At 42.1% G+C, this 15,934-nt stretch overlaps 1 protein-coding gene across 5 annotated transcripts; it reads left to right on the forward strand.

Annotated features, from left to right (window-relative positions):
- The first annotated feature begins 4,576 nt into the window (after window positions 1–4,576).
- atg13 (ATG13 autophagy related 13 homolog (S. cerevisiae)) lies at window positions 4,577–15,696 on the forward strand. 5 transcript variants are annotated; one of them, XM_064336320.1, is made up of 18 exons: window positions 4,577–4,787; window positions 5,306–5,386; window positions 5,512–5,592; window positions 5,816–5,935; window positions 6,100–6,146; window positions 6,416–6,556; window positions 6,965–7,005; window positions 7,239–7,335; window positions 7,986–8,084; window positions 8,349–8,442; window positions 9,051–9,149; window positions 9,817–9,909; window positions 10,247–10,386; window positions 10,880–11,000; window positions 11,234–11,311; window positions 11,819–11,932; window positions 13,799–13,927; window positions 14,605–15,696. In XM_064336320.1, exons 2-18 carry the CDS (start codon window positions 5,318–5,320, stop codon window positions 14,680–14,682), a joined length of 1,641 nt encoding a protein of 546 aa, XP_064192390.1. In that variant the 5' UTR covers window positions 4,577–4,787; window positions 5,306–5,317; the 3' UTR covers window positions 14,683–15,696. The 5 variants fall into 5 exon arrangements, with proteins under 5 accessions (XP_064192390.1, XP_064192389.1, XP_064192391.1 ...); XM_064336319.1 differs by lacking the exon at window positions 4,577–4,787 and adding an exon at window positions 5,053–5,198; XM_064336321.1 differs by lacking the exons at window positions 4,577–4,787; window positions 9,817–9,909 and adding an exon at window positions 5,180–5,198.
- Window positions 15,697–15,934: the final 238 nt, after the last annotated feature.

The following is a 15,934-nucleotide window of genomic DNA, read 5'->3' on the forward strand; positions in this document are numbered from 1 at the left end:
AGCCAGGGCCAAGTATTCAATCCCATGGCAAAGGATATTAAAAACCTCGGGAATTTGGGCTACCAAGTACAGTAAAGGCACTTCCTCTGAGCACAGATGATGTCACTGTATGACCAGAAACACATAGAAGTGGTGGAACAGAACGGTTTTGTCCCAGGGGGAAAACGGGCTGAAGTCTACTGACATTCTTAAGGAAGCTGTTAAATAAGCACCCTGGCGCATCCCCCTTACTAGGTGACGTGACAGTCAATTATGTGTTGCCTTACAAGGCTACCAGGCACAGCTGGTATTGGCACAATTCAGACTTCATATCAGATCATTAGACCCATTCACTTTGCCGTAACAGAACGGGTAGTGCATTATGCTCTTAGCACTCCTACTGTAAAGTGTCTAAGAGGTGTTTTAACCCAAGGTGACAATATTTCCTCTCTCCCTAATTCAGAGCATTACATCCCAATGCAGTGGTGCTACTTATGAAGGCTGCAATGGACCAAGTTTACATAGTCTTTACTAAGGGTCAGCTAGATAGCCAGTAAATCTGTTGTAGGCAGGAGGCAGAATCAAAACTGCACTGGCACTTAATAGAGAATGTGAAGAGAAAACAAAATTTTACATTTCACGGAGCTCTCCACCAAAACTTTCTGATACCTCACGTAATCCTTAAATGATTAAATGAATCCTAAAACAAGAAAGGTAAAGATGGTTTGCTTCCTGAGTACCTGAGTATATTTCCACTGTGCAGAGGAGTAAAAGTCGTCATTATCAAGTTCATCTGTAATTGAGAAAATGCATCCAACCCTGCATTATTCACAATTCTATCTTTGTGATAAGAAGTGGTCCTCACTGGTGAATTTACATCAAAGGGACTTACTCAATAATATGACATGCAAAAAAGGGTGTGTTTGATATCTGTACTCCACTTGTTAGTATTGTATTCTTTGAAGATCAAATATTTCAGGGCCTCAAATAAAAAATATCAACCAAAAACAGACCTTAGGATTCCACAAAAACAACTCAACATGTGGAATGGAATTGAATCCATAGGGAACCATAAAAATACCATGTGTACCCTGTTTAACTATGTACAAAACCTCACAATACCTGTAGGTCCCAGAAGCTGTAACCCTACGAAAAGATATGGTTAAATGTTTCTTCACACTGCACATAGCCATACTGCCCAATGAAATGCATGGTGATGAAATTGACATTAAAAAAATACTCCTTGTAAGTGCCTCAGACTAAATAACATTAATTCCTTGGTCAACTGTATGGTGGGAAAAGTTGTTTGAAAAATGAAGCCCCATACAGTACAGGACCAATGTGAAATGTATGTTGAAAAAACACCACAATGGAATTAGTAAGACTGCTGTGGGACTTTTACTAGAACTCCCTGACTTTCAAGCTTTGGCAGCCCCTTCAATTAAAATGGATTACAGTCTGCAATTTGTCCTACAGTGAGCTGCCTTGGGCAGCAACAAAACATAGTATAGTATTAGAATGGAGACCTCTCCCTGTTTCAGCGGCAGTGATTTGCAAGCAATTCAGGATGGCAATGAAAAGATCATCCAGAAAAGCATCCCAAGAACCGCAGGCCTCTCTAGCCACAGCTAAGGTCAGTCTTCATGACTCCACAATTAGAAAGAGGCCGTGCAAAACGGTGATTCATGGGAGAGTAGCAAAGCACCTGCATGATTCCCAAGCCCTTTCGGATCATGTTCTATGTACAGATGAGACAAAAGCAGAACTTTTTGGACGACACAGGCTCCATTATGTCTGACATAAAGCAAATACAGCATTTCACAATAAGAACATCATTCAAACAACAGTCAAACAGAGTGATGGCAGTGTGGTGGTGTGGGGATGCTTTGCTGCCTTGTGACCTGGAAGACTTGCCATTTTTGAAGGAACAATAACTACTGCTCTGTATCAGAAAATTCTTAAAAACAATGTCTGGTCACCTGTCCGTGTACTAAAGCTGAAGCGTAATTAGGTTTTCTAGCAAGACGATTAAAAACACAAAAGTAAGTCCACATCTAAATGGATGAAAAGAAACCAAATCTAAATTTTGGAGTGGTCAAAGTCTTGACTTGAACCTAATACAGATGGTGTGGCAAGACCTGAAATGAGCAGTTCATGCTCAAAAACCTACCAATATGTCTGAATTAAAGCAATTCTGCAAAGAGTGGGATAAAATTCCTCCACAGCGAAGTGAAAGACTGATATCAAATTATAGGAAGCGTTTGGTTGCAGTCATTGCTGCTATAGGTGGTACAACCAGTTATTAAGTTGAAGGTGGCAATTACTTTTCCCCCAACAGTGATATAGGGTGATAACGTTTTTCATTAAATAAATGAAATAATTTTTTTAATGTGTTTTGTGTTTATCAGCTTCCCTTTGCCCAATATTAAGCTACATTCTGTCTAATGATCTGAAACCATTCACAATGTGACAAAAATGTAGTACTAGAGGAAATCAGGATCAAATACTTTTTTGCAGCACTGTAAAAGGTCCAGTCAACCCTATATGTGTCAACCCTCAAATTGTAAAAAATAGCCCAAAGGCTTGTAGCACAGCTTTATCAAGATATCATTGATCCTGCAGGTCCAAAGCAAGATCAGACAAGATCAGACATGAGCAAGTGCCAGTTCTCCTGCCTCCTAGCAATGAACCAGCAGAGTACAGGCACCCTGTTGCCCAGAGAAGTCACACTTACATAATGAGGTAGGGAGTACCTGTCCACTGAAACTGTCCCTGTCTGGGTGGTGCTTTTAGCAAATTACATGTGCAGACTGCGCAGCTCTGTTGGTGGACTGGAGAAATGAAAGAAGTGGGAACAGGCTCTGTTCATTTCAGAGTTGGCACATGCTAGTATCCATGAAAACTTGTTTTTGATTTACTGTGGTAGACAGAGAGATGTGTACCTTTGCTGGTCTTTATGACTTTACCGGTCCTTAAATATACTTCAGTAAAGGCCAGTAAGAAAGGTTTGGCCCCACTGTATAAAACATTGTTTCTACCGGTTCTGAAAGAGAACAGCTTATGTCTATAAATCCTCAGGACACAATGTTAAAAATAAAATAAAAATACTCATCAAAAATATTTATTCGGGCTTTTTTGCAGGTTAAGCTACAGTACTTCATTCCCACACTGTGGGGGGAAATACTGTGCAACAGGACACAACGCACCCCAGATGGCACAGCCACAGACAACCATGCAGTGTCACGAGGATGTCTACTTAATTTGCATCAACATTCCTAACAAAACTCTGTTGCAGCAAAGTGCAACGAATTGCAATTAATGAAGGCGTCTCCCTTAATACCATGTGAAAAACAGTATAGCCCAGCTTACTTTAAGAATAATTTCATAAACTTTAATGATACTTTATTTCGAGTATGCTTCAGCACAATAGTTTTTCCACATGGGAATACACGTGATGGTTGATCACATACCAAGGACATGTTTTCGTGATCTGACCACACTGTGATGAACGTGTAAGATCCATGCTGTTTGCTAAAACTGAAGAGACTGGGATAGGTAAAATGTAAAATTCGGTTAATACCCAGCGGAGAAACATAATTTTGTTGACGATAAATAAATTCGAATAGTGGAGTGCAGCCGATGAAAATAAAAGAGCGTAGTCGGTTGTTTGAACCAAGTTTATGGACAGATGCGAAACTCGACTTGCCGAGCGTTGTTTTTCATACTAGCATGTTATTGTCACATACTACAGTTCGATTGAGTATTTGAGAAAACGTCCCCCCCCCCCCCCCGATCCTCTTCTGTACGGTCTCCGTAACCAATGAACCGTTAGTTAACGGTGTTTTGGTTTTCTTGAGTGATCCCCACCCTATATTAACGCGTTCAAAAAGCATGCAATGCATTTGATAACAATGAAGGTCGTAATTTCGGTAAAGCGCTAACTTACTTATCAACGATGGCTGGACAGTAGCATGCTCTACAGCCACGTCGACTATGTAATGTCATGCATGAACACGAGGTTAGCTATAAAGGCGAGGTAATGATTCGATACCTTTCGAGCATCTTGCAAGCCAGCTATATGACATGACTCCTTGCTTCCTGGCCAGTATGTATGTACATGGCTAGCTACAGTATGCTATGCAACTAACCAAACAACAGCGTCATTATTGTTCTATATGCTTGCTAGCTATCTGGTCTAGTCTAGCTATATTCGGAAACACGGGAAACAACTTTCAACCTAGGAACATATTTTATTTTATTCCCCAGTAATACAAACAGTTTTGTGAGTTAGCGATGTGATTTTACCTGACTAGCTGCTGGTTAACTTTAGAGTTACTAGGCCTGTGGTATTTTTGTTTATACGAATCACATGGTGACGTGTTGGCAACTTCGTCACGGGACTAGCACTTTCAAGATTTCTAAAATGCGTGTTCAAATTGGAATACACACGCATAAATTTACTACATGCTCTTTTACGATACATAATATAATCGTAATATATATATCCATGTAATTACTATGATTTATTTAAAACGGGTGATTTTTACATTTAACGAAAGCGGCGAACGTAAACGAAAGCTTCAAAATACACGTACGTAGATAGTCTGTCGTATTGACCTAGCTGGCTAATGAAAATAAACAAAAAATGGGGCAGTTGTCATACTCAGATTTGCTGGTCGCTTGATTTTTATTAAACTTAATCTCTCAATTCCATGTCACCTGGACGCATTAAACGTATTGGTTTTTTAAATTCACCAGACGAAGCATCCCTAAAATACCGACGGCGAAATCTGAATTTGTAATGAGCTGTAAGTACCTGCACGTAGCTGGCTAACAGCTAGTTGGTTTATGTTAGCTGTCTGGCTAACTAGCTGGCGATTTTAAGCTTGAAGTACTATTTTAATAGCTAACTAGCTCACTGTTTCAACTATATTAACTGTTTTCATATGCTATATTGCTGGCTTTATTTTTATAATGTTGACGTTTTAAATCAGCCAGCTAAGCTATGTACGCAGCTATTTATGAGCCTGCTATATTTAATGCTGTGCCGTTAGTCTAACTAGCAAGTTAGTGACAACATTTCGCTAATGTCAAGGAAGTGTAGCTAAGCTATCGAAATCGGCGGCTGATTCATGGTTTCAGTCGTGTAAGGACGCTGAAGGCTATGTTGGTTCGGTACTGTAGTCTGTGTAAAACATGCCAGCTAGCTAAATGGAATGGTAAAGTAAACAGCAGCATGTGTGTAACAGAAACATACATCAGCTTAAATATTTATTGCACTGTGCATGTTCTCCAGTTTGACCTGAATGTATTGACATTCTCACAGGCACCTTCCAATATGGAGAGTGATCTCAGCCCGCAGGACAAGAAAGACTTGGACAAATTTATTAAGTTCTTCGCGTTGAAGGTATTGGATACTCTTGTTTGTCGTGTACAATATACGTATTTATTCTCCCAAATTATGACAGTTTTGCTGTAATAGGATAAACTGCATCAAAGGTTCAATTCCCCAAAGTGTTTATTTTCTTGTAGACTGTACAGGTGATTGTTCAGGCTCGCCTAGGAGAGAAGATCTGTACTCGCTCCTCATCTTCGCCCACGGGCTCGGACTGGGTAGGCCCCTCTGATCAGTTCAAAGGAACTACTTAGCTGCCGGTCCATACATGGCACCTTTCTCAACATATTATAATCTTTATGTATGCTTTGTCTTGTATGGATGCACATCAGGGCATAGTCAAAATTAGATCATAGTAAATATTTTATTACGTTTTAAACTGTGTGGGAATTGATAAATGCACACATTTGGTTGTGACCTGATTTCCATGTATTTCCTCAGTTCAATCTTGCAATAAAAGATATACCTGAGGTGACACATGAAGCTAAGAAGGCATTGGCTGGGCAGCTGCCTGGCATTGGCAGGTCGATGTGCGTGGAAATCTCCCTTAAAACATCTGAGGTAAGAGCATGCCAATAGTCTGGGCACTCAACAGAGCAGATGATCACAATTGGCCTGATGCCCTGCTAAACTAACATAAAAATAATTTAGTGCCACTATTGCGATCAGAAAAGAAAAATCTAGATAGTTACAACTTTTTACCTCTTGCTTTTGTCATTGTACAGGGGGATTCAATGGAATTGGAGACTTGGTGTTTGGAGATGAACGAGAAGTAAGATATCTTTTGATTGCCTGTTCTTCTCATACCATACAGCAATATATTAAAAGCAGGCCATGTGCAGTTGCGACAGAACCAATTATTTGGTACAGCTAGCATGGAATCATTTATTATATAGATATATATATATTTCATCTACCGTGAGAGAGAACTTATTTTTGCTATAAAGTTGTATGCATTATGCATTAAACATATATACATTAGAATTGAATTGATCCTGGTATTAACTGAGGACCATTAACATGTGGCTTGTTGTATTCTAGGTGTGACAAAGATATCAAAGTCTCCTACACCGTTTACAACAGACTGTCCTTACTGCTCAAATCACTGCTAGCCATCACAAGAGTGACCCCAGCCTACAAATTGTCACGAAAGCAAGGCCATGACTATGTCATACTGTACAGGTATATTCACATTTTCTGAAGTAGATATCTGGAAGATGCACCACCTAATGACTGAGGTGCAGGCTAAAAATAATGTCATTTAGGACATTGTAATGCTTAGAAATTTGTCTTTATTGATGATAAAACGAGATTGTTTTGGTAGAAACGGTGCCTTTGCCATAGTGAGATACTGCTTTCCGAAGCAAAGAGTGCTTGAAAGTAAGTTAGCAGTAATACGATGTGCTGTATTTACAAGGCTCGTTTATGATCAAAACCTTTATGGCAAACCTTTAAAATCCATGCACAATGCATTGGTTTGCAACAACTGCTTATTACCACGCACATGTTTGGACAGGTGTTCCTATTATGAAGTAAGAGCATTGTTTACTCATATGTATTCAGTCCCCTCTGATCTTTCTTCTCCTTCAGGATATATTTTGGGGAAGTTCAGCTTGCAGGACTTGGAGAGGGTATGTTCTTCATCTGTCACAGCATATGGTTGATTTTGCTACATTTTACAGCAGGACTTATACCTTTCATTACAGATTGCTGTAGAGCTGTAAACTGTCAGTTCTTGTTCATTCTAAACTACTTCTGTGGAATAACCTGCACTCAATCACCTTTCAAATGGAAAAGTATGTACAGTAAGCCTACTAGAATATGAGAAATGAACTGTGATGTCTTGACTGAAATGCTTCTCTAGGTTTCCAGACCGTGCGCGTGGGTGTAGTGGGAACTCCCATCGGCACCATAACTCTCTCCTGCGCTTACAGAACTAACCTGGCCTTCATGTCCACCAGGTAAGGACATCAGTGCTTATGGACCGTATTGACCTTAGTGAATGCACAGCTTAGATTTTTGCTACTGAATTGCGTAGCCAGCATCTTTTCCATGGGTACAAGCTGAATTTGTGTGCATTGTTTTTTATTTCACATCAGTGTTGTGTGAAACCATTTGTCTTCAAAATTGAATTCTCAGCAACATCAAAACCATTATTTATTGCTGTTTAGTGAACCCGGCATTATGATTTAATCGCAAGAGGGTTTTACCCGGGTTTATTTGTTTTTGAGTTGTGGAACAAAGGGATGGATGAGAACCTCCAATACGTGCAAAACCCTTCCCAAAAATGCTTGACCTTATTCAGTGGTTCAGCACTATGGAGTATAGAACCTACAACGCTATGATCTGGACCACCGTGTGCTCATTCCTTACTGGCTGCTCCCAGCATGCTTTTGGGTTTAGTACTGCAGCTACATTCCCCCCATAGTAGCTTACTATAGTCCAGGTGAAGCACTGAATTCGATTAAAGGCTGAGGTGGTGCAAACGCTCTTTAGGTTACACCAAAGTCACATGATTTACGGCCAATGCCATTTTGTCCTCCCTCTGATCCCATGGTTTCTGATCCGGTGGCCTAACCCTCTGTCGGCTCTTTGCCGTTGTTCTCCGCAGGCAGTTTGAGAGGACGGCCCCCATAATGGGCATCATCATCGATCACTTTGTGGAGCGTCCCTTTGCCAATGTAGGACACATGCACCCGTGCAACTATAGGTGAGAGGATTTGCTGTTGTTCAGACGTGATATGGCTATACAAATAAAAGTGAAAAATTGGGGGCCTAATTAGTATGCTAAATAATCAGTACTTCTCTGAGGTAAATCAAGGGTTGTTGAGAGACCTTTCTTGAGTTACTTCAGGCTAGGACTGGGTGACATGGCCTGAAACCAGATCTGTCCACAAAATGCTAATGGATGTCTGAGCAAGTTTTTGTGAGCATGCCTCTGGTCTGACCGAAATGGTCTCTAATCTTGTCCCAGGACGGCAGGCGAGGATGATGGAGTGACATATGCTGGGGTGGAGGACTCCCAAGAAGTGTGCACCACCTCTTTCTCCACCTCACCCCCTTCACAGGTAAGTCTCATTGCTAGGTGAAGCCATCTCAGTTGTTGTGTGTACTGATGCTAATAAGCCTATGCTGTGATTATAGTGACCGTATAGTCATTGGAGTGCATGCGTGGGGTTTTAAGGTAAAATAATTTTGACACACACGTATTTTTGTCTGCAAGGTCAACCTCTGTGTAACTGTTAATCAAATGGGCTACCCTTTGATTGTCTTTTTTTCCATTCATTCTCCTCTGAGGCAGTGGTTCCCATTGGCTGATCCAGTTAGCCAATGACACTGATTCAGTGGTTCGAAGTCACCTGCCCACAGAGCATTGGATTCTGGGATTTTAACACAAGATTAGCCATTCCAGTCAAATTTAGTAGCTGTTCAGAGTAATCGTGTTTCAACTCCATCTGGTGCTTCTGTATGGTTTTCAAATTGAGTTTCCCTTCATTTTGAAAAAAAAAATCAGTTTAAAGTGAGAGCGAGGACAGACTGTTGTCCAGGTAGGATTAACCAACCATAATGCACCAGTTTTTATATTTTCATAAGTGGTGTTTGGTTTTTTTTTTTTCCCCTTCTCTTTTGCACCTTCTCTCTCTTTCTCTCTCTTTATGTCCGTCTCTGTGTGTAGTTTGTGTTCACTGTTGGTAAGAAAAATTTTAAGAGCCCTAAACCTGCAGTGATGGACACTCTCAAGGTCCCAACCATGGGCCTGGCCTGTTCGCACCAAGTGAGTTTCTCATGTGGGAGGACTGGTTTAAAACCACATTCGCTCTGATGCTGCTCCTGCCTGTTCTGGCCTAGCAGAAAGAAATAGGTGTCCAAATAACACTTATATCCATGTAAAATGATTTTTAAAAATATTAACCATTTACATTTAATTGAACTTGGATTGCTTGGGTTTTCATATTATATGCGCTTTAGAAAAGAGCCCTCCCTTTAACCCACTGGCAGCTGGTAGAGTCCCAGCCTGACCCCATGGCCGCATTTGTTTGTTGTTCCTGCCTTACTAAACGAATGAACTCCCTGATGGTTGGCTTTGATTGGTTTATTAAGGCCAAGGTAAGTAACGCCCACGAAGGCCTGTAGGCTGCTCGCCTCACTCAGCCTCTGCATCCTCTGCGCTTTAACCCTGCAGTTACTTCAGGCTGCCTCTCTCTCTCTCTCTCTCTTTCTCTCCCTCATTCTCTCTTTCTCTCACTGTTTCTCTCTCTCTTTCTCTGTCTCTCCCTCTTTTTCTCTCTCATTCTCTCTCTGTCACTCTCGCTTTCTCTTTATTTCCCTGTCTCTGTCTTTCTCTCACGCTCTCGCACTCGCTTTCTCGCTCTCTTTCTCCTGATCGGTGTTTTCGCCCTTGTCTTTCCTGTCTTTTTTTCCCTTCGCTGTCGTTTTCTCAGCTCTACAGCTCTCGTCTTTCCTATCAGCCCCCTGCGCTCGGAGTGGCCGATCTCTGCTACCCAGCTGTCTTTAACACTGCCCACCCGCACCAGGTAATCTGTTCCCACCCCAGAGGTCCCCACAACAGGTGTCACCACCCGCCTTTCTTTACGGTCATGCTACTTATGTCTGTTTTTGTATGCGCAATATGCACTTGGTGAATCCCACGTAGTTATTGAATATAATCCCTCCCATCCCCCGAGTCCAAACTATGTTTTGTCATGTCTGTCACATTATGTTCTTCCAAAAGAGTCTTCCTGCTTTGGTGGACGATGATCAGGTGTGCCCATGTTCCGTAGGCCAATCAAACGCCTGACAGTTTGTCAGTTGTGGTGCAGTGAACTGAGTGACAGCCGCAGACGTGACGGTGTGCCGTTGTGTCGTCTCCAGATGGTGATCCCAGGGAAGGAGGGCGGTGTGCCTCAGATGCCCGTGCAGCCGTGCCACGGTGCCCAGGCGGAGCACGGACGGGTGCCCTCGTGCCCCCCTGCGGACGCCGCCCACCACAACCCTGCCACACCCTCCAGCGGGTGGGCGCCCTCCCCTCTCCGAGCTGCTGAGAGATTGGCCTTTAGTTACAACCCAATCCTATGTTCTAATGATTAATTAATGATTGAATCAGTTAAATAATACATATAACTTATATTAATACATACACACACATTTCATTCATTCATTCATTCATTCATTCATTCCTTAGAGGCCAAAAACTCGAAACATAAGCCTCACTATATTATAGGTTGTCTTTATTTGGCTTGAACTGTAGTAGGAGGTTCTGTCATCTCATTTGGAACCATTCTAGAGTGTTTTGGTATCTGAGTAAGTAAATGTAGGATAAGTTCACTGGAAATGGCCACATCATGAGGTCTTGTGTTTGTGGACTGGCTGTTTTGGCCTTATTTGGTCTGATGCTACCATGTAAGAGCTTCAAGGATGAACAGAGTTGTCAAGTCTGGAAATGTGGGACTTTGGTAAAACAGTAAAGTTATTGACATACTTAAGATTCATCCTGTTTTTGCACAGCTGCGATGACCCAGACACCTTGTCCAGGAGCAGCGAGGTGAAAAGCGTGTCCCCATCCAACGCGTTGGAGACCACCTTCACTAGGAAAGTGGGCGCCTTTGTCAACAAGCCCACCACACAGGTAAGAATACAGATGGTGCCTTCCCATCCACCCCTGCCAGAAAGGCGCCATTGCTGAGCTCGCTTTGACCGAGCAACAGCAACGTGGTTTACGCACGTTCGACAGGCGTGACTGCTTCACTGCGGTCAAGCTGGTTCCTGAAGCAATCCAGGGATCCGATTGGAAGACCTGAGTGTGATGTGGATTCGTGTTAGTGGTGGTCAAACAGTGAAAAGTCTTTGTGTTTGACACAGGTGACCATGGCCAGTCAGGAGCTGCCTTTTGCTGCGTTTGCTCCGAAGGCTTTTGACTTAGAGGAGAACGACCCGATGGTGAGTCATCCGTACAAAGGGACATGCAATTATTTGAGGGTGCTCCTTCATCTTGATTAATGTTCTAATTAATTTGAATACGGTTCATTCAGTGTGGCGATGCTGCTGTCATGCATCACTGTCTAGCTGTCCGTGAGTTTGTGCCCTCAACTCTTGACTGAAGAACCTTAGTTCAGTATATTTTATAACATACCTAGGGGTGGGCAATATGGACAAAAAAACATCATATCGCTGATTTTTCAGATGTTTGGGTGATTACACAATGCGTATTAATAAATAAAAATTATTATGCTAACATACCGTAATTTATAAATACATTTTTTAAAAATGTTTTGCTATAAGTTTGACATCTTTCAGTTTCATTAAATATAGTGAGTGGTTCTTGGGATAAGTACTAGTACTATATTCTTGAGATATTTCTTCATAAATCAGAAGCATTGGGGCGTGTGATTTTTACTGATGTTGATGATGGAGGTTAAATTGTGGGCCCCTCCGACTCCCACCCAGGTGCAGCCCCCGGAGTCCCCCACCACCGCCTCCCCCTTGCAGGGCAGCCTGCACTCGCAGGACTCCAGCGACAGCGGCGGGCAGACGCAGGACGACTTCGTCATGGTCGACTTCGTACGTTACCCGTCCCCGCCCCCTCCGTGCCCTGCGCTACGCACAGGGCAGCGTTTGAGCGGAGGCTCCCACGTGTGCTCAAAACAATGAAAGCAAAGATAAACACACCATCACATTACTCTAGCGTTCCCAAGTGATTTATTGCACTCTCGGAGAATAATGTGATAAATCGGGATCGGATCAGGAGGAAGCAATGTTCAATTATCTAAGGTAGGTTACAGTACAAGCTGTTATCGGGCTGGAAAGGGCGTTGCGGCATGATGAACTGTCACACTGCGTGACCTGTGGTGACCTTTTCAGATTGCGCACATTCTAGGTCTGAAGTATATTTAAGAATTTGTGTCGCATTAGTGATAGAAAAAAATTTGCTGAAATGTCCATGGTCGCTGTATTAAACCTATAGTTATCACTCTATTGTGTCAACCTCAAAACAGGCTAGTTTATGGTGGTAATCTTTCATTTTTAAATGAGTTGACAAATGGTGAATTATATAAATCCTTATTTCAGCCAAAAGCAAATGATTATGACAAATCAATGTATCACTGCCAAGGACTGATGTAGCAAAAGCGGCTAAAGTCCAAAAAAAAAACATCATTCAAGGGAAATTGTTGCCTTTGAAATGGCACACACAAAGGAACAATGGATTTCCACATTTGAAATAAGTGCTTTGAAGCAGAGAATGAACAGCAAAATGTCTGGGAGCTAGTGTACTGAGAACACCGTCATAAATGGCTTAGGAGCTTATAATGTAGCATTAGTCATATTTGATATGCGCTCAAGTTTTTTTTTTCTTAAAGCAATATTGCAAAGGCTCAAAAAATAAACTAGCCTTTGCAATACTGTTTTGGATAAAAGTTGTAAACTTTGTTTAACTTCATTTTCTAAATCTCGTTTGTAAAGTAACTTAAATCTTCAAATGAAATCAAGTTAGTTTTATTTGTGTAGCACTTTTTACAGAAATTATTTACAGAGAAGCAGAAAAATAGCAAACACGGGGTGAAACCCCAAATAGCAAGCGCACAAGGTAAAAACAAATTTTAAAAAACTCCCAGTGGGGAGAAAAACCCTCGATGGGAAGACATCTTGGGAGGGAAATGTTGAAAAATCTAAAGGAATCCGGCTATAGAGGTGGAGCCTGTCCTCAGCTGGCCAGCCTGGTGTAAAGTAGCGGTAAATCTAATTTTATTGTATAAATCTTAAGTATAGGTAAGAATATAACACCAAGACCAGGAAGCCAAATGAAACCTTAGTGCTGCATATCCCCTTCCAGTTGATCTACACACATTGCCATGCTGTTTCAGTCACAGCTTGAGGACACCTCTATACACAGGCTCCAGCCAAAGATTAAAACGGGTAGTTCCTGAATGCTGATTGGCTGAGACCATGTTCCACAGTGATTTCTAAATCTGGCACAGTAACAGTTATTCAGGCAACCTGTTTGTAAACAGTATCACTCTGTGTACAAACATTACTTACAATAATATTACAAAATAAGTAATACTGTCTCATCAATTAATTGTTGTAACCGTTTTATAAAAGCAAATGGCACTTGAGGCCGTGCTGTATTGTGAATACAGTCACGGTTACAGGAGATTGCCGGCACTCTGTTTCGCGACCCTTGTAGCCATGACTATTCATGATACAGCACTGCCTCTCATGCCATGTTGCTTAAGTATATACTTGCCTATCTGCGCTGGTTGAGCGGTGTGCCTTCTCCCCTGCTTCACCATGGAAACGTTGCCGTTGCCGTTACCGTCCCCAGCCCTGCTAATGCGAGGTTGTCATTGGCGTCCCCAGCCCCGCTGGCACCAGGTCTCTGTTCGGCGGTGCGTGACTGTGACCATGCCTGGCTTCGTCTCATTTCAGAAGCCTGCTTTTTCCAAGGACGACCTGCTTCCCATGGACCTGGGAACGTTCTACAGAGAGTTCCAGAACCCCCCGCAGCTGGCCAGTCTCTCCATTGACGTCAGCGCCCAGTCCATGGCTGAGGACCTGGTGAGAGGAATAGCAAGGGGGGGGAACAGACTCATTTAGAACCTTTTCACAGATGAAGTGGAACACACTGCATTCTTGCATCATAGCCGTGAGCCTGTACCCGAATCAGGCCGAAGGCATTTACACAGTAATTGACCAGAGCCAGCAGGTGGCTAACCCCCTGTTACTGACTAGAAGTAGGTGCAGATATGGATCCTTTGTAAAATATCACAGCCAGAAATATGTTCTCAGTGCTTTCTCCCAGCTCAGAAGCACAGTAAATAAATGTTCTCTGTCCCCAGCTGTGCGAACCCGCACGCAGTCGCCACCACTCGCCGTGCTCGTTATCTTGCAGTCCCTCCAAATAAAAAAACAAAGGCCCAAGCATAATAATGTAGTTTCTCCCAGCACGAGCGAGGGAGCACCAGCAAACATTCAGTGAGGAATCTGACAACATAATACCCTGTGGTTTTGGGTAGTAACTAAATATGCCACTGGGTTTGGAGGAACCTGAGCAGTAGGTGGCAGTGCAATAGTTTAAACACTGACCGCCATATTGGGTTGCATTTTAATGGCAGACTTAAAGCTCCAGTGGATTAGCGGGAATCATGCTGTGTAAATCATGCTGTACTTTTGAAGGTGATGATCTATCTCAATTCATGTTTATTTATTGTACAAATGCCATGTTTTTACACCAGGACTCGCTACCTGAGAAACTGGCCTTGTACGAGAAGAACATTGACGAGTTCGACGCCTTCGTTGACACCTTGCAGTAGGACCGTACAGGTCAACCGGCCCCAACTCTGTCGTCTCACTTAACGCCAAAAGAACTCCTTCATCCATCCCCTGGAGTATACTTCTCTTCTTTATATTACTTTTTTTTGAAAGATAAGGCCATGTGGGACTATGTTTTTAAACCTCAAAGGAATAAGTGAATTGAAAAATGATCTCATTAACTTATACCCAGCACTTTGAATCAGCTGACATAATTGAATTGTTTCTTCGTTTGAACTCCTTTCTGATTTTAAGCGTCGTGACTCGCATATGGTCCTTGTTCTTTACACACCCGAAGAGTTGCGAAGGCCCTGCTGTGCACCGTAGATACTGTAGAGGCTTCTGACGTTGTACAGGCAGCGTTTCTGTCATAAGTCCCAATGTAAATACCAGCCTCTCCTTTCTGTATTGTTATTTAACTGAACCAAGGCAAGAGAAACTCGTTTTTATCATCGTTTGAAGAATGTCAGTTATCTCTGCTAGCTTGTGACACTGAAAATGTCCTTCGTATCAGTGATAGAGACAGGCACAGTCATGTATAGACATAAGAGAAGACAAGTAGACGCACAATTAACTGTGGGGTGGACAGAGGCAAACGGGTCATATTTTCATGTTTATTCCATAATTGAGACTGAGCATCAATTGCTAGGGGCTTCAAATTAGAAAGGAAACAGGCCAAGTAGTGAAGTGCTTCTTTTTAAAAGCAGCAACATGACCTTTCGTGTTGACTTACTCTTCTTTCCACACCAGAGATATTAGTTTAGGGGCACAGTCACAGTCAATCAAGAGGACGAGAATATGCACTACTGTACAGTCGCGTCTGAATCATTGTGTTTGATCATAATATGATGCTACAGATCTTCGCCTCATTGCAGCAGCTCTTTAGCCTTAGAGTGTTCGTATCCTGCACTTGCCTCATCAGTGTCAAACACCTATAACTGTTTCCATTGCTACCACAGGCTTTGTTTATAAGGCATGGCTGTGTTGTATAATAAACCTGAATTTTATGTTAAAAATTAGTAGTTTTTTTTTTAACTAGCCAAAATGGTGTGACATTGGTAGACCAGCAGTTTGTAATATGCAAAAAGGGCATTTGACTACACACTTTTTTTGTCACGTAATCTTCGGTATCCCATTTCCAGCAGCTTTGTAAATAAAGTTTATTATTTTTATTTAAGAACCAGGCAGAACCATAAAGTTCTGGCTTTATGGTTCTTGCTGGATTTCACTTCTAGTGAACTAAGCCAGAACTGT

Source organism: Anguilla rostrata, chromosome 5 (genome assembly GCF_018555375.3).
Source record: "Anguilla rostrata isolate EN2019 chromosome 5, ASM1855537v3, whole genome shotgun sequence".
NCBI classification, from domain to species: Eukaryota; Metazoa; Chordata; class Actinopteri; order Anguilliformes; family Anguillidae; genus Anguilla; species Anguilla rostrata.